This window comes from Bos taurus, chromosome 16 (genome assembly GCF_002263795.3).
Source record: "Bos taurus isolate L1 Dominette 01449 registration number 42190680 breed Hereford chromosome 16, ARS-UCD2.0, whole genome shotgun sequence".
Taxonomy (NCBI): domain Eukaryota; kingdom Metazoa; phylum Chordata; class Mammalia; order Artiodactyla; family Bovidae; genus Bos; species Bos taurus.
The window spans coordinates 64,936,855-64,961,961 of NC_037343.1; the positions used below are offsets into that span (position 1 = coordinate 64,936,855).

The 25,107-nt window shown below is 44.1% G+C and overlaps 1 protein-coding gene across 7 annotated transcripts in view; it reads left to right on the forward strand.

Moving 5' to 3' along the window:
* RGL1 (ral guanine nucleotide dissociation stimulator like 1) overlaps positions 1-25,031 on the forward strand; it is a 277,517-nt gene extending 252,486 nt beyond the window's left edge. For 5 of the 7 annotated variants that reach the window (XM_005217294.4, XM_059875401.1, XM_024976239.2 and 2 more), the window contains 7 exons: positions 183-215; positions 2,421-2,542; positions 5,543-5,632; positions 10,325-10,511; positions 14,283-14,537; positions 19,583-19,697; positions 22,579-25,031. In XM_005217294.4, coding sequence (XP_005217351.1) covers positions 183-215; positions 2,421-2,542; positions 5,543-5,632; positions 10,325-10,511; positions 14,283-14,537; positions 19,583-19,697; positions 22,579-22,766 — 990 coding nt within the window. In that variant the 3' untranslated portion in view covers positions 22,767-25,031. The other 2 variants (NM_001205895.3, XM_059875402.1) reach the window with 2 other exon arrangements.
* Positions 25,032-25,107: the final 76 nt, after the last annotated feature.

Genomic DNA, 25,107 nt, shown 5'->3' on the forward strand with positions numbered 1-25,107 from the left:
ATAAAGAAATATTTTTCTTTAAGCAAATGATGCTTCTCTTCTTCCAAAGTAGCCATGATTACTGTCATGAATAATTGTGACTTTATTGTCCCTTTGATCTATTTTAACAAAAACCTAGAACAAAGAGGGCTATGTTTCAAAATAGCTTGGTTTGTCATTCTTTTCAAAAAAATTTCTTTCAGGGTGGACTGATAAACTTTGAGAAGAGGAGAAGGGTAAGTAGAAGTCTTGGCTGTGGTTTTCCATTTTACTTCATTTGGGCTTAAAAAAAAAGAGAAGTGGAGACTTAAGTTTTTTGTTGAGGCAGGAAAAAAAATAACACATATTGAAAATGTATCATATAGCATTGTACTTGGCACACTCTTATGCGTTATTGCCCCAGAGCCCTCGTGAGGCAGGTTTTATCATTCTCAGTTCAAGGGTGAAGAAACCAGGACTCCGATGAAGTAACTTGACCAGAGTCGCCTGGTAGCACAGCCAGGGTTCACATCCTGTCCTGTTCCTTCTGAGCCCACATTTCTTCCTTTACCCCTTCATCATTATCTTCTTTACAATCAGCCTCAGCAATAACAGGTTTATCCCATTAAGAAGAAAGTGTTTCATAAGAGTATATGATATAGAAGGGTTACTAAAGATGGTTAACTCTGGTAGGCCTATTAGAGAGAGGAAAGGAAATGGTCTTCATTGTTACATGTGGATAATTATTCTTTTCCTTTCCTATCAGCATAGGAAGGGGCGTTCAACATTACTTTGAATTTTTCTGTGGAAAGTAGAATAGTTCTGTACAGAGAGATAAAACAGAGCTTTGAAAATTTGCTATGGTTTTAGTGTTAAAATGGTATATTTAAATAATCCCAAGGAAAATAATAATATTACCCCATGGAACTCTCGTTGTTCTTTAGTTATTCATTCATTCTTTCATCCCACAAACGTTTTTTGCAGACCTAACACTGGATGGGAAAGTGGGATAGGTTTAGGGATTGCATCAGGAAAAGCCCAGAGCTCCCTGCCCTCGTGAAGTTACAGTAAAGGAAGTAGGTAGGCAAACAGGTAGTTACCATGCAACCTGATAAGGGCTTATGAGCAAAAGTAGTGGGTATTAAAGGAGCATATAGGAGGGGCATTTGTCCCCAACTTGTGGAGTCAGAGAAACTTCCAGGAGTAAATGACATTGCAGTTAAAACCAAAGTTTCAGGAGCTAAGCAGGCTGAACTCATAAGTAACAAGAGACAAACACCGCCTGAGACAAATGCAAGTCTTCTGTCCCTGGTAGCATATGATGATGAATGCGTCTTGCGGATGCTGAGGCCAAGGCGGGAGGTCACTGCATGGGAAATCCACACCTACGGAATCTGCCAGTTGTTGAACTGCCTCTGTCCTGTAACCATCCAAACCAATTCAATTACTGCCTCCACGGTTACCCATCTTTGTCCTTTCTCTTCAGAATAACCCTAGAGGGAAATCTCTTTCATTTTAAGACTAGCATGTTAAACTTTTGAAAAGTTTGAGTATAAAACCTAAAGCTAAAACTTATACTCATTGCTGACTTTAAAAAAATCTTTATTGAAACATCTAAAGAAGGATAAATAATTTTGGACATAACTGTACACTTGCTTCTCTTATGAGCTTTAAAAGACTGAGTTAAATGATTTACTACAGTAGTAAAACCCCAAGAATTCAGGAAATCTAAACATTCAAGTTTATGAGGTTCTGGATTATTTAGATATTCAACCCTACCAAAACTTACTTATTGAGGGCATAAGGGTTGAAGAAGATAGGAATGGAGAACTTGGGAGCTTCCTGACTCAGAGTAATTTTTTTCTTTTATATTGTAGAAAGTAGAATTTTAAAATACATTTTAGAAGGATTCATCCTTAAAAAAAAGTTTTCTGTCCCAAGAATGGAAATGGAAAAGAGAAATAGAAAGTCACTATGACTTCAGGTCATACCTAGTATGGGTCACCTTGGGAACTTGTTTTATTCGTGTAAAAGGCTTTTTCAAAAAGAAAGGGTACAAAGCATAGACAAAAGCCAGTGAGTCAGAATTCAAATGTGTGAGTTATTCAGCTGTTTTATTTCTAAGGCAGGCAGTTCTTTATAAGCTTCCTCGATGATTTTGTCCATTGTTTATCCACCGCCGTATGTGTTCATGTAGAGAAGATGTATATCTCATTGGCTTTTTAGTTCACTCTTTGGTGCTCTGACGGATTCCCTGGTGGCTCAGATGGTAAAGAGTCTGCCTGCAATGTGGGAGACCTGGGTTTGATCATTGGGTCAGGAAGATCCCCTGGAGAAGGAAATGGCAACCCACTCCAGTATTCTTGCCTGGAAAATCCCATGGATGGAGAACGGTGGGGAGTCCATAGGATCACAAAGAGTCCAACACGACTGAGCGACTTCACTTTTACTTTCTGCTTCAGGAATTTGAAGTGATTGCCCAGATCAAGCTCCTACAGTCTGCCTGCAACAGCTACTGCATGAGCCCAGATCCAAAGTTCATCCAGTGGTTCCAGAGGCAGCAGCTCCTGACCGAGGAGGAGAGGTGGGCAGACCCATCGTCCTTCGGGTGGAGCTGCAGTGTTGGTCAGAGGAATACCGCATCTGGTCACTCACTTGGCCATTTATTCAACAGCTCTTTAGCGAGCAGCAACTAGGCTTTCAAAGGATAATAGTGTAGCAGAAAAAACTGAACTGCCAGCATCAGAAAACGTGCTTTCAGATTCTTGTGCTGTACCATTCATTTATCTTTGTCACCTTGAACAAGTCACGTATTCTTCCTGATCTTCAGGATGCTCTTCTGTAAGATGTCTGTTTGAGAGGATTAAATGTAATCTTCTTGGAGACAGCATCATTGCCATCACTATTGGTCACTATTGGTAATTGGCACTAGCTTTGAGGGAGTGTTCAAGGGGGCAGGAGAAACAGACTCATGAAGAGTTGAAATAACAACAGTGGGTAATCAAAGTGCTGCAGGACCCACAGGCAGGAAGAGTTCACTTGGCCAAGGATGGGGGAAATGGGGAAGAGCTCATAAAGGCACTAACATCTGGGCTAGGCTGTGGAGGAAAGAAAAGATTTCGCCAGGAGAACTGGAGGAGAACATTCCAGACAGAAGAATGTGAGCAAAGGTCAGGTGCCCTGACAAGCTTGACATTTGGAAGAATGGTTAGAACACTGGCGTGTCTGATTCATGAGTGGACGGGTTTCAAAACAGAGGTTGATGAGCCTGGAGAGTACACTCACTGCAGTGCCTTGAATGTTGGCCCGTCAGAGGTGTGTAGCTTTACCCTATAGTTCAGAGGATTAGAGTTCACAGGCCTTATCCAGCCTACCAGCTGTTTTCACATACTTAAACGGCTGAAAAAGAAACAGCAGAAGAGGACTATCGTGTCATGGGATAGTTATTTGAAATCGAAATTTTAGTATCCATTGATAAAGTTATAAGGGCTTCCCGGGTGGCTAAGTGGTAAAGAATCCTCCTGCCAGTGCAGGAGACACAGGACATGTGGGTTCGATCCCTGGGTTGTAAAAATCTCCTGGAGGAGGAAATGTCAACCCACGCTCATATTCTTGCCAGGGAAATCCCATGGACAGAGGGGCCTGGTGGGCTACAGTCCATGGGGTCACAAAAGAGCTACAGTCCATGGGGTCACAAAGGAGTCGGACACGACTGAGTGACTGAGCACACACACAATAAAGTTGTATTGGAACACAGCCCATTCATTTCCCTCTTGTTTATGGTTGCTTTCATGCTTTCAAGGCAGAGCTGAATAGTTGCAACAGTTACCACACGGCCTGCAAAGCCTAAAATCCTTAATATCTCGTCCTGTACAGAACACATTTTCTGACCTCTGCTGTAGAACAGGGGATTTCCTTGAAAGTTTCTCATCAGGGAAGGTGAAGTTGACTGAAAAACAAGTATTTTGCCAATGAGGAAATTGAGGTTTAGAGAAGGGCTGTAATTTGCCAGTGATAGACTTTAGATTCAAAGTCAGGTCTTCCTGACTTTACAACCTAAGCTCTGAAGGTGGTTGCAATCCTGTAAACTCCATAAGCCTGCTTCCTCATTTGAAATGCAGATGTTTTCTGAGGTCCTTGGTAATGGAATGGATTGGTCCTGTTACATTAAAACCTTTGATTAAAAGAAAAAAAAAAAGCTCTTTGATTCGGAGTACACGTCAATTAATGAAGGTTTTGTTTTTGCTATGTATTGGATAGAAAACAAAAAAGTTACTGCCTCTTTCTACGTTTTCTGGTCTGATGATCAGTATATATGAACTTCCTCTCTGTGCATCAAATTCATATATGGAACATTCACACCATGGCCAGTGATTTGAATCAGAAAGTTCAGGGTCAGAATATCAGCTGTGAAACTGACTTTTTAATGATTAAAGGAATCTTGTTAAACATATCCTATTTTTTTTTCCTTGCGATTTATAAAAGCCCTGTGTCTAAAGTTAGTATTTGAATAATGCCTATATCAATGAATACTTCTGCTTGACCAACTACCTGGATACATCTTTAGGTTTAAAAAAGTACACAATATTAGCAACTTATCAAGCTAATGTTTACCACTTACCTTCTTCACCTGAACTTCCCAGGCAGCACTAGTGGTAAAGAACCCACCTGTCAATGCAGGAGACGTAAGAGGACACAGGTTTGACCCCTGGGTTTGGAAGATCCCCTGGAGGAGGGCGCAGCAACCCACTCCAGTATTCTTCCATGGAGAATTCCATGGACAGAGGACCCTGGCAGACTATGGTCCATAGGGTTGCAAGAGTTGGACATGACTGAAGTGATTTAGCATGCATGCACGCTTCTTCACCTACCTAGAACCAAGTACATCTCCTAACTAAAGCTACAAGCTTTCATAAGAGACATTTCAAGGCAGACCTACATTCTTCTTGTGCTTATGGAAGTTATATCTGCCTGGAATATAGATGTCTGAATCTGGAGTATTTTTAATTTGGGATGTTTTGGCAATTAGAAATGATATTTATATATTTTTATCAATAATATAACTACCTATGTCTATTTATTGAAGATTAGATCATTTACAAATGTCTCTTTCATTTCCTGTAGATAAACAGTAAGTTGAGTATATATATACACACACACACACGTGTGTGGGCATACTCACACAGACACACAAAGTAATGGGAGGTAGCTGGTAATGGGAGAAGTAATAGGAGGAGAAATGATTCTTTCCCTGGCCCAACCATAGGCTGAAAACAATCAGGGAAACAAAAGGAGTCAGCTTTGATACAGCCAGAACCAGCAAATCCATGTGTTTTGAGTCATGCAGAACTAAACAGTCTCAACCTATATACCAGTGGGGGTTTGATGGGAGGAGGCATATATGTCAATTTGTAAAATCTGGTTGTTAAGTCAGTACCCTCTGACCTTTGTCATAGAACAACATAGTCCATATCTTGACTTTGAACAGTCAGAGCCTTCCTCTCAAAGGAAGCCAGTGAATCGTGTGGATTTAAATCTGTTCACTTCCCAAGCTCTGTCCTCACAGGCTCCCCTCTCTCCCCAGCTACGCCCTCTCCTGTGAGATCGAAGCGGCTGCTGATGCCAGCGCCACATCGCCCAAGCCTCGGAAGAGCATGGTGAAGAGGCTCAGCCTGTGAGTGCCACCCTGGGGTCCTGGGGCCCAAGAGGGTCCCATCAGAGTGGGAGAGGGGGAGGGTATTCAACAAAGTTCCCCTGAGCCCATTCACTCATTTGTTAAATCGTTAACCTGTCCGTCCCGACTTCAGTACATTTCCTAGATCCATTCTTCCCCACTGTTCTCTCTGACCTGGACCACCATCATCCCCTGCCTGGACCACACTCCTGCAAGATCCTTACTGACTTCTGGCCCCACCCTTGCTCCAACAGTTCTATTTTCCACCCAGGAGTCTGGCAGTGTGTTCAAATGTATCCCGGATTGTATCACTTCCTTGCTGTAAAATGTCGACTGGTCTTGTTTTAAGGTAGCACCCGAATTCCTTATCCTGTTTCACTAGGCCCAGCGTGATCTTCCCCAGTCTTCTTGCCACCTTTCTCTGTCTGGAATCCCCCTTGTTCACCACGATCCAGCCCTGCTCATCCCCCAGCCCTCATTTAACCTCCCCAGGCTCCGTGCACACTAGACGCACCAGGTATTTGCACTAGATGTCCCCGTGACCTGACACACGTTCTCTCCAGACTCGCTCCTTCAGATGTTGGCACAAGCATTACCTCCTTAGAGAGCATCTTGTCTAATGTTGCCATCTGCCCTGATCACTCCCAGCCATGCCCGTTGTCTCCTCCAGTGGAATGTAAGCCACTGAGAGCAGGAACCTTATCCGTTGTGTTCATGGCTGTTTGTCCAGCTCAGGGCCAGGTGTAGCTAACTTAACAACACCTGTCTCCCTCTCATCACAATCCAAAGTCTTCACAGTGGCTCTCAAGCCCCTTCAGGACCTAAAGTGTCATCCCAACCCTGTCCACGTGTCTTGCCCCTGCCTGTCCTCACCTTCCCCCTCTCTGTGCACTGCAGCCCCCCTGCCCCCATGCTGCCCTGAGCTCACTAAGCACACTCATTTTCATTTGCTGTTTCTTCTGCTTAGAACACTGTTCCCCAGATAGCCAAATGGCTCAGTCCCTCACTTACTCCACATCTTTGTTGAAATGAGCCTTCCCTAACCACTTTATATAAAACTGTAACCTGTCCATGTTACCTGCCCTTGGCACCTTCTCTCACCCTCACCCACTTTGAATTTCTCCACTGCATTTACCTCCAGTTGACATGCCGTATTTGGATGTATCTGTTTATTAAATGGAAGGCAAACTCTGACGGCAGAAGTTTATATCTGTTTTTGGTTCATTGTTAACCTCGGAAATTGGTGTCCCATACATAGTAGGTGAACAATACATATTTATTGAATGAACAGATTGAGTCATGTGCCAACACTGTTATGAGAACAGTGTATGTATTTCTCATCTGATGCATAAAATAACCTACTGCTGCTGCTGCTAAGTCGCTTCAGTCGTGTCCGACTCTGTGCAACTCCATAGACGGCAGCCCACCAGGCTCCCCTGTCCCTGGGATTCCCCAGGCAAGAACATTGGAGTGGGTTGCCATTTCCTTCTCCAATGCATGAAAGTGAAAAGTCAAAGTGAAGTTGCTCAGTCGTGCCCAACTGTTAGCGGCCTCATGGACTGCAGCCTACCAGGCTCCTCCGTCCATGGGATTTTCCAGGCAAGAGTACTGGAGTGGGGTGCCATTGCCTTCTCCGAAAATAACCTACTAGGTTCTACTATTATGCCAGTTTCTTTTTGGCGGTGCCACGAAGCATGTAGAATTTTAGTTCCCTAACCAGGGATGGAACCTGCACCCACTGCATTGGGAGCATGGCGTCTTAACCACTGGACTGCCAGGGAAGTCCTGATAACCAGTTTTATAAACTGGGAAAATAAGGCACAGACAGGGTGAATAGTATGCCAATTATTGTCGGATCTGGGCTCAAATCCAAGATTTGACTCTAGAGCCAGGGGATCCTTTAACTGTCTGTCTAGTGGAGAAATACCTTCTGGGGGAAGAGGAGAAGGACATAGGAAATAGGAAGTAAGAAGTGGAGGAGAGGAGAAGATGAGGGAAGGAAAGAAGAAAAGGAGGAAAGAGTGAGGGGGAAGGAAGGGAAGGAAGAGAGCCATCAGTATAATAAGACCCTGTGCTTTGAATGTGGCAAATTTTATGGAAGAGTCTTAAGAGAACCTAGTCTGTCTTGAAGTTGAGCCCATAGACATTAAACTCTGATAGACCTTAGACTAGTGAATCTAATGACGGCTAGGGAGACAAGTTCAAGGAAGCAAGGATTATCATTTGATTAACACATTTGTTCTTCCCTTCTGAAGGTGTATACCTGTGTCTGGTCCTTTCACTGACACAGTCTGCGTTGGCCAGGAGTTTCGCGCTTCCCCCCACAAAGCCCCACTAGTGCTTGGAGGTCCAAGAAAGGAAGCGACATGAAAAATGGGTCAAGAGATGGTGGGATGGAGTTGAGACAGAGCAAAGATACGCTTTTTAGGTCTTGGAATTTAAGCTTCTAATTCCTTAAATTATTTAATAAAAAAATCAAGCCTATCCTCATTGTTTCTACTCTTGTTATTTTCCATAGAATATGTTAGTCGCTCAGTAGTGTCCAACTCTTTGTGACCGCATGGACTGTAGCCCAACAGGCTCCTCTGTCCATGGGATTTCCCAGGCAAGAATACTGGAGTGGGTAGCCATTCCCTTCTCCAGGAGACCTTCCTGACATAGTCAGTGCTTATTTGGGTTTGGACCCATTTGCTCGTTTCTTTACATGCCATTCCTTCTTGCATCTTATGCCTTCCTTCCTGTTGTTGATTAATGGTAAATAGTCATTGTCTGAAAAAGTCTTTGTTTTGCCCTCACTCTTGGAGTCATATGGTTTAGAATTTCAAGCTATTATTCCATATCTTCTGACCTCTGTTGTTGCTCTTGAGATGTCTGGTGTGTGTTTAATTTTTGTTTTTGTGTATTATGCCCCGTGCCCTGTTGCTTTTAAGAATCTCTTTTGTCTTTAATACACCGCTGTGCAGGTTAAGGGAGGATTTCGTCTTACTGATCCTATTCAGGTTGTTCTTCCTGGATCTGAGGATTCCTGTGGTCCATTAGTTCTGGAATCTCTTCAGACCCTTCAGATACGGTGTCTTTTCCATTCCATCATTTGTCTTCTTCTGGGACTCTCCTTACAGACATTGCAGGCATTCCTTCCATTCTCTGTGTCTTTTAACCGCTTTTGTTATTCATGTCTTTGTATTTTGATGCTGATCTCTGAGGATTTTCTTCAGACCTGTCATCTAGTTGGCAGTTTTTCTTTTCAGTGTTTGGTTAATCCTTCCACTGAGTTTTTAGATTTAAATCACTACCTTTTTGTCAGAGTGCCTTGCTCTTAACCACTGTTTCAGCTTCTTCTCATATGTTTTTGATGTTTTTCAATGTATTTGTTTTATAGCTTGACTCGTGGTAGACACTCAAATGATTGAATGAATGAATTATTAGTTTGTTTCTGACGGTTTTTATCATCTAAAGTTCTCAGGAGTCTAGACTTGCTGTTTTGGGACTTCCCTGGTGGTTCAGTGCTTAAGACTTCACCTTCCAATGCATGGGGTGTGGGTTTGATCCCTGGTCAAGGAGCTAGGATCCCACATGCCTCGAGACCAAAAAAAAAAGATCGTCTAGACTTCCTGTTTGTTATGCTTCTCTCTTTGGATAGGTTATTTTCTTGTGTGTATATTGTGAGTTCATCTTTATCAGGGAATTCTCTGAAACCTAAGTTGAAGATATATTCCTTCAGAAAGGTGTTTTTTTTTTTTTTTTTTTTAAATGCTAGTTTCTTCAGAAGGATCACTGGCTGGAGAGTTCCTAGTTCTTAGATTAGCTAAGTAGCAAATCTGAATGAGGTGCTGGCTAAAATCACATATGATTTAGGGGAGAGATTTTTCTCCTACCTAAGCTCAGGCCAACAGATAAATTTTCCTGGGTAGGAAGATTTTTTTTTTTAGCCCATCTTTTTACTAAGGGTATAGATAGCCCATTGAGGATCCTGGCTCTGTATAAAGGATGTCAGTACTAACTCTCTACCTTACATAAACAGAAGCCCTCATCTTTGGACCCTGTGTATGTGTCAGAACCCATGTGCGGAGTTTGCCAAGGTTGGCACCTCCCACTCCCCATCCAGAGCAGCTGCAGAGTTAGCTTGCATATTCTGGTTTTCAGTTCCCTTTTTGTTTCTAGCCTGCAGGGATTTTCCTTACTGTCTTGTAAGCCCAACTTTGAGAAGAATTTGTAATGCTTCTCATCTAGTTGTTTAATGATGAAGGGGTTTAGGTTATTGTAGTTCATGGGATTGTTGGAGAAGAAATCTTCCTGCTTGGTTTCTTGTCCAGCACAGGGCCAGCCTTCTTTTTTAGCCTCTTGGACTTCATTTTATGGTGGGAAGTGATAGGAGTATGGCCACAGTACTTTGATCCTGCCAAAGTGGTCCAGGAACTCTCAAAAAATGGAGAACCATTGACCCAGGAAGACCTCAGATTAATAAGGTCCTTCCTCCAGCTAGGCAATGTGTCTCCTTTGAGGTTAGAAATAACCTATTGGGACAAGATGTTTACTGCAATCTATTAGAAACTGGGTAAAAAATCTTTTCCTAATAATGACAGGGCACACAAAACTGAGAAGACATCAAGGACTTATTAACACAAAATACTTGCTTAATCATGGATTCCAGATTTTTACGAGCCTGAACGCCTGGCATTATGCTTTCTGCAGACTGTTTCTGGGGTCGGACATTGTCACCAGTAGCGCCCCCACCAAAGAGCAGCCCAAGTCCGCTACCAGCGGGAGCTCTGGTGAGAGCATGGACTCCGTCAGCGTGTCATCCTGCGAGTCCAACCACTCAGAGGTGGAGGAAGGCTCCATCACTCCAATGGACACACCCGACGAGCCTCAAAAAAAGGTACATCCTTAACCCTTTTCCATAATTCCCGATGCGGCCATCTGATCTAGCGTTTGCCACATGAGGAATGTCTGTTTTCTGGTTGATCTCGCTAGAGGATTTTGCAAGTCATATTTTGAACCAGGTGTTATAAGCAGAGTTCAGTCCAGGGACTCGTCCCTTATTATAGAAAGTGTCCAGAAGTGATAAGGCTGTTGGTTCCTTCATCGAGCCTTTGAAACATCATTCCACACTCACATCCAGAGGCAGCTGAAGGACTGTGACTTGTAACGTGAGCTACCCTTTATTTGGGAGATGGAGAATTGTCTTCGAAGGAGCGAAAAGTCAAGAGCCAGAACGTGTCAGTTTCTTGGTGTCATACCTGGTCTCAGCCACGCGTATCCCATGTAATGCTGCGGAGAAAGCCACTCCAGACTCGGTGCCCTCAAGCAACAGCCATTTGTTCTCTGTCCTGCGTTTGCAGGTTGGTTGGTTTGGCTTGGGCTTGGTCATGATTTGGTCCAGGTCTTCTCTACCTGCCTCTTGTGGTTTTTGGAGTCACCCAGGGCCTGCTCTTAGCGTGCTAAATTGGATGAGCAACAGGGCATTGCATGTGCCTAACAAGCCTCTGCACGGGCTCTATCTACCAATTTATTTTCCAGAGCAAAGTTGTGTGGCCCAATCCCACATAAATAAATGAGGTGGGGAACTATACTCCACTTCCAGTGGGAGGAAGTGTGGAGTCACAGGGCATGGAAGCAGGGGAGGGTGAGGAATGGTTAACAAGGATACAATCTGCCGTGGCCCCCAAAAGGGAGAGTGATGAGAGGTGATAAAGGAGTTCTCAGGGAGAGTCTTCATGTCTGTGGCTGTAGAAATCAGTGAAAAGAAAACAAAAAGTCCACGTGCATCTCCTATACACACCTGCTTCAGTCTGTTGATCAAGGAGATTGGATGAGAGATGTCAGCTTTGACGTGACTAGAACTTGCACCCTTTGGGAGAGGATCTTGCCTGGCTAGACTTGCTGTGTAAGTGTCTACTGGCCCCTTAGCTTTTGCTGAGGCCAGTGAGGTGGAGTGTTGGTCGCAGTCTCTTCATTTTGGTTAGATTTGCCATTCCGTAAGGGGGCGTGTGCGCTGCTTCACACTATGGTACAAGCACCAGCAGCAAACTGGAAGCCCTCAGATGACCTTGTCACTGAAGTAGTCAATCCAGGAAGGGCTTATTAGGCCTGAGATGACTCAGATGCTGCCCCAGTGGGATTTCTCACCTTCCTGTTTTAAAACCTGGAGACACATCTTTAATGCTCCAAATATTGAAGGAAAGCTCTGCGAACACCCACGGACTGGCTGTTCTCTCAGGCATGTCTCCCTAACCAGGGATGGAATCATTCTTCATGATTTGACATTCAGCACTGAATCTGTCAGAAATCTGGGGTGAAGCGTCATCACTCACCTTGTGGCAGGTTCTCGGGCTTTGTAGGCTCCGTTTCCGATGGACTTGGATGATGGACGTTGTGCAGCAGTGACAGCTATTGCCCCCATTGCTGTGGGATTTCTCCCTGTGCAGGAAGGACATCTGTTGGTGCCGTGGACGTACCCACAGGTCCTGGTCATCCCTTTGAAACTGTGCAGAAGCCCGGCGTGTGTCCTGTGCACCCCCCTTGCCGTGTTCTTTTTGTCTCCTCCCTTACACGCTGGCTCTTTATAATTTCTTGCACAAGTCATGAATTTTAATTCTTTGGCTGAACCTTTCTCAGAGTCACAGATTTCTCTAGGTTTAAAAATGAGTAATTGAATTGGATGCCAAGTAATTGCTGGGCTGCAGAACCCCAGGGTGTTAACGGGAAAGGCCTCAGTTCTGCTCAGGGCTCGGCTGGCCCCGGAGACCTCCGTGGCTCCTCCCTACCCTGAGGTCCGGCAGCCCTCCACACCCTGCCTTTCCCTTTGGCTAGCTGTGAGGTTGCTCTTTTGTAAAGTGTAATTTGCATTCCTTTTTTCTTGGTTCCCCTGATTATGATTCCTAAACATTTGCTTCACATTTGCTCCACATTACTTAGATTCCCAGGAAGAATTTGGGCTCATGAGGTGGTCTGTTTAATGGTGATATAACCCAGGCATCTTCAAGGCTGTATCTTGAATATAAATATCTTTAAAATCATGAAAAATCTAACAAAGGAAAAAAAATTCACATGGAGGAAAGGGAAGGGGGAAGAACTGAACCAGTAATTGGAAAACGGACCCTCTTCGCTACTGTGTGGTACACCTGCAAGCAAAGTCAGGCTGTTAAATTATTCACCACCAGTTAGTCCTTGAATTGAGCCACTAAGGTAATTCACTTGGGAAGCTAAGGGAAAAAAAGTAAGCCATATTATGATAGAGCTTCAGTTAGACTTCTGCATACCAGAGTTGTCACATCAGCTGACTGGCTCTAATTAAACTAATGATGCAGTTGAATTTAATATACGTTATGCAATAGGAAAAAGTTCATAGGAAATAAAATAGAGTAGACTTCATTTTACTTGGAGGCCAGATAATCAGAAAACTAAATTTCTGTACTTTGTTTCCATGGGAGGGTAGGTTGGTGTAAAAGAAATTAGTAAGTTTTCTATTTTTTAAATGACCTCCAGATTATCTTATTGGATTAATGTGGTATACTTTAGCTTAACTCATTGAGAAATAATTTGTAATTTTCTATAATAAGAATTGATATTTTAAATGATTCAATTAGTGATTTTTTTTATTGGGGGGGAACACCACCTAATGAGTTGGGGACATCCTCTTTCTTTGGTAATTGATGTTGCACATATAAGAACTCTGTCATGAAGCAGAAAAACACATTAACTCTAGTATATCATTCCTTAATTATTCTTGATATGCAACATGAAAATGTGTACAGTTGGTTCTAGAAACAAATGTGGTTAAGGGTAGGCTGTGTTCCCTCAGGCAAGTTACTCTGTTTCTCTGAATCAATTTCTCTCATATTTATAATGCCCTGAATTTTATTCTTGAGATAAGATACCCGAAATCTCATCACAGACCTCAGTGCTGAGCATCCCTGAGTCTGGCGTACTGTGTTCCTTCACCACCTTATCATGGACTGTGGACGGGGCCTCGGTTATGCCCTTGCTACGTGAACCTGCCCGTGGGAGCCAGGAAACTTGAGCCATGTCCTAATGGTGCTGTCAACACCTGTGGCCTCAGGTTCCTCAGCAGCAGAAAGAGAGTGGGACCAGGCGATCTCCAGGGCCCTTTCCAGGGCTAATGTTCCATGCAGAGCTGGATAATCTGTGGTCCTTATCTTAGAAACGTCTAAAAATACAAGCCATTTCTCTCCTGCTTTGAAAGCCAGTGATGAAGCAGAATCACAGTAGAAATGATCTCTGTGGGCAGGTCAAATATTCTTCTTGCTCCAGGCAGGCGATGGGGCTTTCCTCCTGCTCTGTTATCTTCCAGCTTCCTTTGGGAGTCTATGTTGCCTGTAGTTTCTGGTATCTGCTGCCATCTGCTGGTTAACCTCCTTCAGAGCAGTTAAAAGCTTCTCAGGAAATGAGAGGACCTCCTTCGCTCCCCAGATGCAGAGTGATTGTGCCCTGGTTTCTGAATCATTGACAGGCCTCTGCCATGGTAGTGCTTCCATCAGAGATGAGACGCACGTGTGCTATGGGCTGTTGTAGAGCAAATAACTGAAGTTTATTAGTCTCGACATTGACCTCTGCTTTGCAACTTAGCGCACTGTTGGCCAAGGTTCTAACAGTTTGGTTTCCTTTTGGGGTGTGTTTACTCTTCCAGCTCTCCGAGTCCTCCTCCTCCTGTTCCTCCATCCACTCCATGGACACAACTTCCTCAGGGATGTCATCCTTGATGAACCCCCTCTCCTCCCCTCCGTCCTGCAACAACAACCCGAAAATCCACAAGCGCTCTGTCTCTGTGACATCCATTACCTCGACAGTGCTGCCGCCCGTTTACAACCAGCAGAACGAAGACACCTGCATAATCCGCATCAGCATAGAGGACAATAATGGCAACATGTACAAGAGCATCATGGTAAGGCTCTCAGACCACCGCCCCGGGTACTCACCTGCCATGTCAGCGTGCGCACGTGCATTCGTGCCAAATGGACATGTGCCACTGAATCAATGCCAGAGTCTCCCTGGATATAGGCTAATAGCATGTTCTTTAAACTTTGTATTTTATATCGAAGCATATAGCCAGTTAACAATGTTGTAACAGTTTCAGGTGGACAGCAAAGCGACGATTCAGTTATACATACACATGTATCTATTCTTTTTCAAATTCCTTTCCCATTTAGGTTGTTACAGAATACTGAGCAGAGTTCTATGTGCTGTACAGTAGGTCCTTGTTGGTTATCCATTTGACATACAGCGGTGTGTACATGTTCCTCCCAAACTCCCTAACTATCCCTTTCCCCCACCCTCCCCCACTAGTAACCATAAGTTCCTTCTCTAAGTCTGTGAGTCTGTTTTGTAAATAAGATCATTTGTATCATTTCTTTTTAGATTCTGCATATAAGGGATATCATATGATATTTCTCTTTGTTTGACTTGCTTCACTCAGCATGACACTCTCTAGGCCCATCGATGTTGCTACAAATGGCATTGTTTCATTCTTTTTAATGTATACATTGTATATATGTACCACATCTTCCTTATCCATTCCTCTGTCAGTGGCCAGGTTGCTTCCACATCTTGGCTTATATAGACTAATAACATATTTATATAAAAATGTGCATATCAGCAGTGTGTATAAGATACAATTTTTTATGTCTTAAAAGTTGCTAAGCCTTATTCATCCAAGTCATTGTCACCTTCTTCAAAACTCTCAATTGGGGTGACTACCTAAATGTATCCCAGGGAGGACGCAACTGCTGCACAGCTCGTTGGAAGTCTTCCCAGGGACTTACGTGTCCACATGTCTAACTGGATTGCCATGCATCCTCAGCAATGTCCTTGGTGGTAGCAGTTTTCTCCTCTAGTCACTTGGAGTCACATACAGTATAAGCGGATGATCAAGCTGGACGTATTGTTTGTGTCCACGAGGAACTATGCTTACAAAAAAGTGAGACTGGCCTTTTTGAGCTTCTTGTAAAAAGTGTGTGTTTTTGAGCAAAGTCCCTAAAATGTGTTTTAAATAATGGCGGTCTTTTTGGATCACAAACCATGCCTCTCCTGGTATTAACCTTGGGTATGTAAGGTGTGGTGTGTTTATTACGAGAGCAGACTCCTTATCTTAAAGGGCATCATGTATTGACAAGCAGACTCTCTACTCCTGAAACTGATACAATACTATCATTCAAATGAAAGAAAAGCAGACTCCCTGTAGTAGAATCACACCGACTCCCTGTCGTAGGATCACACCGATTCCCTGTAGTAGAATTACACCGACTCCCTGTAGTAGAATCAATCACACCGACTCCCGTGTCTCTCCCCAGCTTCATCACTTGCCTTCTTTGAGGACTCACTGACTACTTACAAGCTCAGCTCTGAATATGACGTAAATGGTCTGGAGGCACTGTCTGTGAACATGTAAAGAAAAACCTTACTAAAGCATTCACTGAATCAACAAAATGTTTCATGACCATTAGTTGAGTACCTGTCACGGGACCAGGCTTTGGGAGTAGGGAGACGAATGATACATTGCTGTCTTTGAGGAATTTATAATCAAAAAGGAGATTGTAAAGCATTTTTCAAAACATATTGAATATTCTAATAGAGGTGCGATCAGATTTTCCCAGGGCCTCCGGGCCCCACGAAGGCATTTGCGTTAATCCTGCAGGCAGTCGAGTCTTATCAAAGGCTTTTATGTAGCAGTCAGATTTGCTCTTTAGAGAAGTAACTGGCATTGTGGAGACCTCGTGCTGGAACACAGGCGGGCAGATTAGAGATGAGGGAGCAAATTAGAAGCTGCTATCATATTCCACGTAGAAGGTGATAAGGGTTTGAACGATGGTCATGTGGCTGGAGATGATACAGATTTTTGAAAGTTTTTGTAAGTTAGAATTTTAGGATCTATCCATTAAGTTATCAACTTTTTGGTTCCTTTTGTGGGGGAGTGGAAGAGGAAGGATTAAGGTAGCTGGATGGTGGTGGTCCCGTCAAGTGCCATATAACTGCTGGAGGAGGAGGTCTGGGAGCACTTACACTGGAGGTCACTGCAGGACATCCAGATGGCGCGGCCTTCCTGGTACATGGTCAGAAACACAGGTTGGTGCAAGGCCGGTGCTGGGTCGAACACTAGGGGTCGTCCAGCCCCACGGGGTGGACGTGGTCTTGCAGGGGAGGAGGGAAAGCTGAGACGGAACCCGCATGGTGGTGACAGAGGGGCTGATAAAGGAGTGTGGGGGCGGAAGGGGAGCCGCCAGGCAGCCAAGGTCATCGGCGTTACTGTTGTATTTTCAGGGTAGTTTATTCACATGGCTTCTCTCACATGCCATCCAGGGAACTAAGTGCCAGCTGTGTAACCACAGTGTCTCGGCACTGAAAGGAGCTGAGAACTGAACACCTGGACACAGTCAACGTGGATGAGTCTCTCAAACACCCTGTTGAGCCAGAGAAATCAGATATACTGCATCCTGCATCCTGCAAGGGATCTGATCTTTCAAAAACAGGCCTGGCTTGGGGCATTAGAAAACTAACCTCAGGGAAGGGCACAGGGAATGTTTTGAGTTCCTATATAAGGTGTGCGAAGGAGACATCCAGGCACCATTCAGTACTGTAACCACCAGCCATGTTTGGCAGGTGAGGGTTTGAAATGGGCAGAGGCCAAATTGAGATATGCTATGAGTGTGAAATGCACCCAGATTTTGAAGACTTGGTACAAAAAAAAGGAATGAGGATGTAAAATATCTTATTAACAATTTCGTATTGATTATATGCTGATATAATATTTTGGGTATGTTGGGTTAAATAAAATATTAAAATTAATTCCCCTTTTGAAAAAAATTCAAATGTAGCCACTAGATATTTAAAATTACAAATGAGGCTCCTATAGTATGTATCTACGGGACACTGCTGGTTTAGTATATCAGCATAGGGCTGAACTCAGTGCTATCTGTGATGATCTGTTCTCCTGTAGCTTTTATGATACAAAGTAACAAACCCTCAAGGAAAGCCTTTGGCCATCCCATCCCTATGGACACACCTGAGGAGGTTTAAGATAAAGAAAATAAAGGGTAGCCTGGCTTTCTCTTTAAGTAGGTTCAAAGTTGACAGCTGAACCTAACATTAACCATGAAAGTGAAAAATAAAAGTGTTAGTTGCTCAGTCATGTCTGATGCTTTGAGACCCCATGGACTGTAGCCCACCAGGCTCCTCTGTCCATGGAATTCTCTAGGCAAGAATACTGGAGCAGGTCGCCATTCCCTTCTCCAGGGCTTCCTCCAGGCCCAGGGATTGAACCAAGGGCTCCTGCATTGCAGGCAGATTCTTTAATAAGGATGTGCCAGATGTTTTGGTGATACACACTTGAGCAGGGTCTTTGTCACTTACAGGGACCCCATTGTAATGCCCGTTATTTATTGTATCACAAATACAGCTGCTTCTCCAGACCAGAGAGGGGCTCATGGGCCCAACATCTCGGCCTCACAATGACAGTTTCTTGGAGGAAATCAGACTTCTTCTCTTTTTGGCTCTCTCTCCTCGTGCCTCCTGGGGAGAGCAGCTTTTATTTCTAAGTAAGAAAAATCTGTGTTTTCTCTTGCTTTCTTTCAAATGTAAAGAAATCAGCCAAGGAATAATACGAAAGTCAGCTCTCCCTTCTCCTGTTTCTCTGAGCACCCTGGAAACAGCTGACTGATGGGCAGAGATGAAGGGGAGACTTGGGCTGAAAGGAGCTTTTACTTGTACTTTGGAAAAATGTTAGATTTATTGTTTGTAAACACTCAGAAGCTAATTTTTAATTGAAGCAAAGTTTACATACAATTACATAGATCTGAAGTGTTCTAGTCTTTGGATTTTTATAAGTATAATATATATATATTTATTTAACTACCATATGTGTGTGTATATATATGTTTATATATATATGTATGTAACCACCATATACCTATATATATGTAGCTGTCATATATATGTGTTTATCTGTGTAACCACTATATAATGTATATATATGGTTATATATATATATGGTTATATATATATATGTAACCACCACTGCAAGCTATTTCTCTCTAACATTTTTCATCCACTCATCCCTTCTTCATTCCCGAATTCCCTTATGCCCCTCCAATCCTACTTTAAGCTTAGCTGAATATGAGTTTAGCTAAAGTTAGCCTTCTGACCCCACAGGTTAGCTTGGCCTGTTTGGTGCGAACAGCCTCCCGTGGCATGTTGTCTTCCGTGTCTCCTTCCTCCGGCTGTCCGTGATGGGTGTGGGATTCATCACGTTGTAGCGTGTGCTTTGTGGGATTCATCACGTTGCGTGTTTCAGTTCCCTTTAGCGCTTACGTCATGCTCTGTCATGAACACACAGCACTATCTTTATCCTCCCCTGTTCTCCTGTCGATGGAGATGCAAGATGTTTTCAGTTTGGGGCTGTCATGACCAAATCTGCTGTGACAGTTTGTACAGAAGGCCTTTTGAGGATACACTCATTCCGCCGGTAAATATCTAGAGGTGGGCTCCCCGGGTTGTGGGGTCACTTGTGCTTTTTGCAACGGTCAGTGTGTGGAACCGTGGCCATTTCTAACCCACAGGTTGTCCCCGGTGCTCCACAGGTGAGGGTAAGCTTGGCACAGGACTGAAAACGCTGTGCATTCCCCACAATCCCCTCATACACATTCTTCCATTGGAACCTCCACTGGAAGTGGCAAGGCACCCCGGGCTGTCTCTCCTGTTTGAGTGGGGGAAGACACTGTGGCTCTGCGAGAGGAGCTGATGGAAAGAGTTGATGACCTGTCTTCTGAGGGTAGAGCCGGGACTGGAATCCAGGAGGGCTGGCTCGTGGGCCTTGCTCATTTCGCTGGGCCGTTTCTCCTGGGAAGGCACAAGACAGCAAGAAGAAGCAGGTCAGGAAAACTCTTCCAGGAAACACAGAGTTAAATGCTTTACACACCCTTTCATTTGGCTTTCCAGTTGACGAGCCAGGATAAAACTCCTGCCGTGATCCAGAGGGCGATGTTGAAGCACAATCTGGACTCGGACCCGGCCGAGGAGTACGAGCTAGTGCAGGTCATCTCGGAGGACAAAGGTAGGCACGTGTCCTCTTCAAACCAGGTCGCCCCCGTGTGAGACGACTCTACGTGGGTACAGTGCCTGTTTTAAATGGAACCAAGTTGGGGGGGGTGGGTATTTTTATTTACTTACTTATATAATTAATTTTTTGTTAATTGTCATTGGAGTAGAGTTGCTTTACAATGTTGTGCTAGTTTCTGCTCTACAGCAAAATGATCAGCTATATGTATACCTATATCCTCTCTTTTCCAAGTGGGGGTTTTGAATTGCCCAAGAGTGGAGTTGTGTGGGGAACCATGCCGTCACCTCACTTGTTAATTCTCTCAGGCCAGCCCCCAAACAAACCTTGTTTTTTCTGCAGTTTTGCTAAGCATGCCTCCCGCCCATTCTCTGTAAATTTCTTGTCAAGCATTCTTGTAGGAAGACTTCCCTCCCTGTGTGGGGTGGGGGTAGGTGGAGCCTGTCTGGTCTTTGCCAGTGGCCATCTACCTCCGTTACCCAATAATGCGTGTCCAGGTTGTATGTGAACCTGAAATGTAGCAGTTGCTGCAATGACTTCTCATTGTTTCAGTTAACCATTTATGAGAATTCAGCCTTCAGTTGCTCTTTACTCACTTGATCTTCAAGTAGCAAAAGCTTCTGATGCCAGGAGTGTAGAAGGTTCTTGACCTAACGCTTATTGAAGCAAAGAACCCGTGAATATGAAATGCAGCAGTTTGCCGAAGAATCCATTAATTAAAGAAATCTCCTTCATGGAAACTCTGGGCAGATAATCCCCCTGAATGTATCAGTTTGTTAATTTGCATTGGGGTTGTCTTTGTTGAGAGGGCTTCCCTGGTGGCTCAGACGGTAAAGTGTCTGCCTACAGTGTGAGAGCCCTGGGTTCGATCCCTGGGTCAGGAAGATCCCCTGGAGAAGGAAACGGCAACCCACTCCAGTACTCTTGCCTGGAAAATCCCATGGACAGAGGAGCCTGGTAGGCTACAGTCCATGGGGTCGCAAAGAGTCGGACACGACTGAGCGACTTCACTTTCTTTCTTTCTTTCTTTGTTGAGAGGAGGAGGCAAGCTGGTAGGTGACTTGTCTATGCCACGGCACATCCGAGAAAGTGACTCGACCAGAATAAGTCTGCTTTCCAAGTGCAGAAGGAACAGCCAGTATGTTGACTGAGGCCAACCCTGTTTGCTGACTGACCCAACACACTGACCAACGCAGGTGTCTCGTTGTGGGACTGTTCCCCAACAAGCATTCCCCCTGTAAAGGAAAAGAAAGAAACTTCACAAGGTGGGGATTCGCAAAGGGAGCAGCTACTCGTACCCCATTTACCCAAAAAATCACCCAGGGCTGTCATCTCGGGCCCAGACAAGAGTGGGCCAAATTCGAATAATAACCTTTTCCAAGCAATGAAAAGCCACAGCCTCAGAAAAAACTGTTTTCCCACTGTCTCTTGGAAGTTTTCTCATTTATCCAGCTGAGCCCAAGGTTGTAGGGCAAACCTTTCTCAGTTATATCTTTTAGTGTAGTTACTGTTAAAAACCTAAGCCTACAAAGTGGTCTCTTGGGTTTTACCACCCACATCGCCCCCAAGCCAATGCAAGGTGAGACCTGGTGGGTCTGAAGATCCAGGAGTCCCGAAGCACAGCTGGGGCCTGGCTGCATTCAGCACTGGGTGGTGGCGGGTGGGCGGCCTGACCTCTCTGGGCCTTGGTCTGTAATTAGTTAAATGGAGACAGTACCCTACTGGCCCCTCATGCATCATGGGGAGATGGTGACAGGAAATAATGTACCCGAAAGAGATACAGTACAGATATATATATATATAGCTGTGAGGTAAGTTGTTACTGACCTCAGGAATATGTGGGCAAGAGACTGGGGACACTTTCAGGGAATTATCCTTTATGGAACACTTGTGCAAAATGTAGCAGAGTCCCTTGGAACCTGATCGCATCCGTCTTAGCGGTGGAATCTCCGTGTTTGACGTTAACGTTCGTTTGACTTACTCCAGTTCTGCAATCACAGACCTCGCCTGGCTGCCTCCCTTACTCCACTGCTACAAAGCTGGTTTTGCACACTTTACCTCTTTAATTCCCTCTTGATTTTTAAAGATATCCCTTACCCCTGAGTGCTAAAGAGTGTATACCTTCCTTTTTAAAGTAAAGATGAATTTAAATCACTTTGCTCGATAACTTCATATTATACTTGAAACAGTCCTTGTTCAGAAATTACAGTTATCTAGTTGGGACTCATTGAAATAGACAGTTGTTTAAGTTTTAACAGATATAGCCTATCTTGTCTGGTTTCCCTTTAACATTAAAATGCAAGCCCTTAATGAAGCAAGCTGTCAAATGGTATAAAATACTGACTTGGTTTGGGATTAATTTAAAAATGTTCTGAAGACCCAAGTAAAGATTTCTGGAAAGTGCTGTAGATTTTCTGCCTTTTTCTCCATGTCATCGGATTCACTTAGTCTCTGAGAAAAATTTCATATTGGGTAGAAAATGAACCACGGAAGGCTGGAAACCCCGGGCTCTGCTGCTAGTCCTGCCATTGACTAGCTGTGCACACAGGAATGTCTCTTAACTCCTCCAGGCTTCCGTTTCCTATTCTACGTCCCTCCAGCTAAAACATCCCACATTTGAGCATTTTGTTCACAGCTTGAATTTCCAAGATTGAATTCACACTTAAATGTTTTAAATTGGGATTGGGAAATGGTTGAAACCAATTTGGTGTGACTGAGTGATGGTCATTATCCAGCTCTGCTCACATTCTAGGAACAAATGGCTATAATTCCAGCCATGAATCTGGGCAAAATTTCCATCTGCCATGGTCAGCACTGGGCTGACCTGCACAAGCTGACCACCTTCTCTTCCCTCATCTCTCTCATTTTTTTTTTTTAGAACTTGTGATCCCAGACTCGGCAAATGTCTTCTATGCCATGAACAGCCAAGTGAACTTTGACTTCATCTTACGCAAAAAGAACTCTGTGGAAGAGCAAGTAAAACTGCGTAGCCGGACCAGCCTGACGTTGCCCAGGACAGCTAAACGGGGCTGCTGGAGCAACAGACACAGCAAAATCACCCTCTGAAGGCAGAGACCCAGGCTCCTCACTTGCCAAGGGCAGGGTGGGGCTGAGAATAGGCCATCGTGATCACAGCTACCACTCAGTGTTAGAGGGTCATTGGTGAAGTGGACTGAGGTTTGTTGAGCAACTCTGGTGTGCAGGGCACTACGATGGGCATCGTGGGGAAATCGGAGATGAGCTTGACACAGAAAGGATGACGGATTCACTGATTCTCTTTGACCTGAGATTGAAATGCAAAATTATCTGCATTTATAAATCTATATGTATGTACACATATGTGGTATGTGTGTGTATATATATAAATATGAGGGACTTATGGGATATTCTGGACTACGGGAAAACAAATTTGCACAATGGCCTGGGAAGTCGAGGTCACTTTTTACAGGGAAACAAGGAACTGAGCACCTCGTCTCACACCTCCCAAGTAAATGGAATCAACCCGAGGATTACAGACTGTCCTTTGTGCCAGTATTATAAGAAGTCCAAACTGTTTTTATAAAGGGAGAGGATTACTTTCTCAATCAAGTGCCACCAGAAAAGAACCACTGCAGAGGTGGGAACTGCCACAGGCTGAATGAAAGGCCACGTCAGACAGGGTTTGGATGAGCCAGTGGCTTTGACCTCTGCTTGCATTGGCCAATGCATCGGCTACCCCAGGGAGGGCAAGGAGCAGCTTCGGAGGCCCCTCTGAGCCACTGACCCAGCCATCATGACGCCTCTGGAGGCAGTGCAAGCCCATTTTGATTTCTGGTAACGGCATCGTGTGTCTCCCACCCCCTAAAGAACATATCACAAGCATTTCTTGCACACGTAGCCATGTTCTTTGGTAACGTATCAGCCAGAAAAGAAAGCTCAGAATGATGCTGACTCACTTGGACTCTGATCTGTCTCAGAATGCCACTGCTTCACTGTTTCTTTCTGATTGCCTTCTGCATGTGAAACTATGCGTCTGCAGTGTTCTGCCATCTGGATCGTAGTACCTCTATGTATTAACGTGCAATTTGTTCCTCAGGTGTAGAAATTCCTACTGCGGTTGACTATGTCTGATCATTTTGAGACCTGTGAAAGATTTCTCAACAGCCGTCGTTCTGTGAATAGCCCCCTGCAGATGTTCCCAGCTGAGAGTAGTGTCCTGTTTTTACTAACTTCTACAGCCTTCCTGTGCCTAGTCATGGGGACAGAGATGGGGCTTTGCGTACTATCCAGACCATTTCTAGCGAGGTACACACATTCTTCCAGATGGAGTCAGTAACTTGCCCTTTCAGGTTCCCACACTGTATCCCAGTGTCAGTGTTTGTGACACTTTTGTCTCCAGTATCTCCATCGTCCTCTCCCTTCCAAATCTGAGCTGTGCTGGGGTTTGAGCTATAAAGCCATAATATGTGGGATGTTGACATGTATAAGAAGCACTTTCAGAATGTTGTCCTTTTTAAGAAAAAAAAATTCTCAAAATACCAGTTTTTATTCCAAAAATAAAGAACAGACCCAAATAAGAAGTGCAGATTGTAATGTAGAGCTTTTTCTTTCTTTTCTTCACCACCCCCCCAACACTCCCCAACCCCCCCCCACTCCCCACCCCCCTGTCCTGTAAAGAAAGACAGCTCCCAAAGGTTATGTGTGACTCATGTTCTGTAAATAGTCATATGAACTCTTCAAGAAACACCAGGGAAAATCTAGAGATTTGTGCCCTTGGACCAAAGAATGAGAATGAGCCAGGGAGGCCTCAGATTTCCTGTAGGTCTTCCTAGGTCAGACTGTACATTGTAAAGACTGACTGGTTTCAACTAGTTGAAAAGCTTTTTTTTTTTTTCCTATTTGCAAGGCATGTCTGATTTGTGCTTCTGTGCTTGGAGGAGGGATGGCCAGGGTGCTAGACATCATGGAGACTGAGGGAAATGTATCCTCAGCCTGAATTTCTTGGCTTGAAGGTCAAAAAAAAAAAAAAATGTAGGATGGTCAGCCTGGTTTAGAGTGCAGCGACCAAGACTTACAAGTTATGCCCATGTGCTCGCCTTGTGTATTTATACTGTATATGTAGAGTCTAGATTTATATACTGCAATGTAATATATATATATATTCCTTTTATAAAAGACAATGGAAGTTACAAGTAGATAAAACATAGCTTCATTTATTTAATGCCACTTTAAATGTCTTAAATCTGTTTCCTGGTGGACTGCCGGGTAATGCTTTTAGCTGCTGACATGCTTGTCTTTCTGCCTCTCCATCATCTGTTTACCTTTTGGTTAATAAACTGATTTGGGACTTGGTTGGCATGTGCTGCTGGACTCAAAGGGATTGTATCTGGAGTGTTAACCTGGTGGATCTGGGTTTCAGATGTGTCAG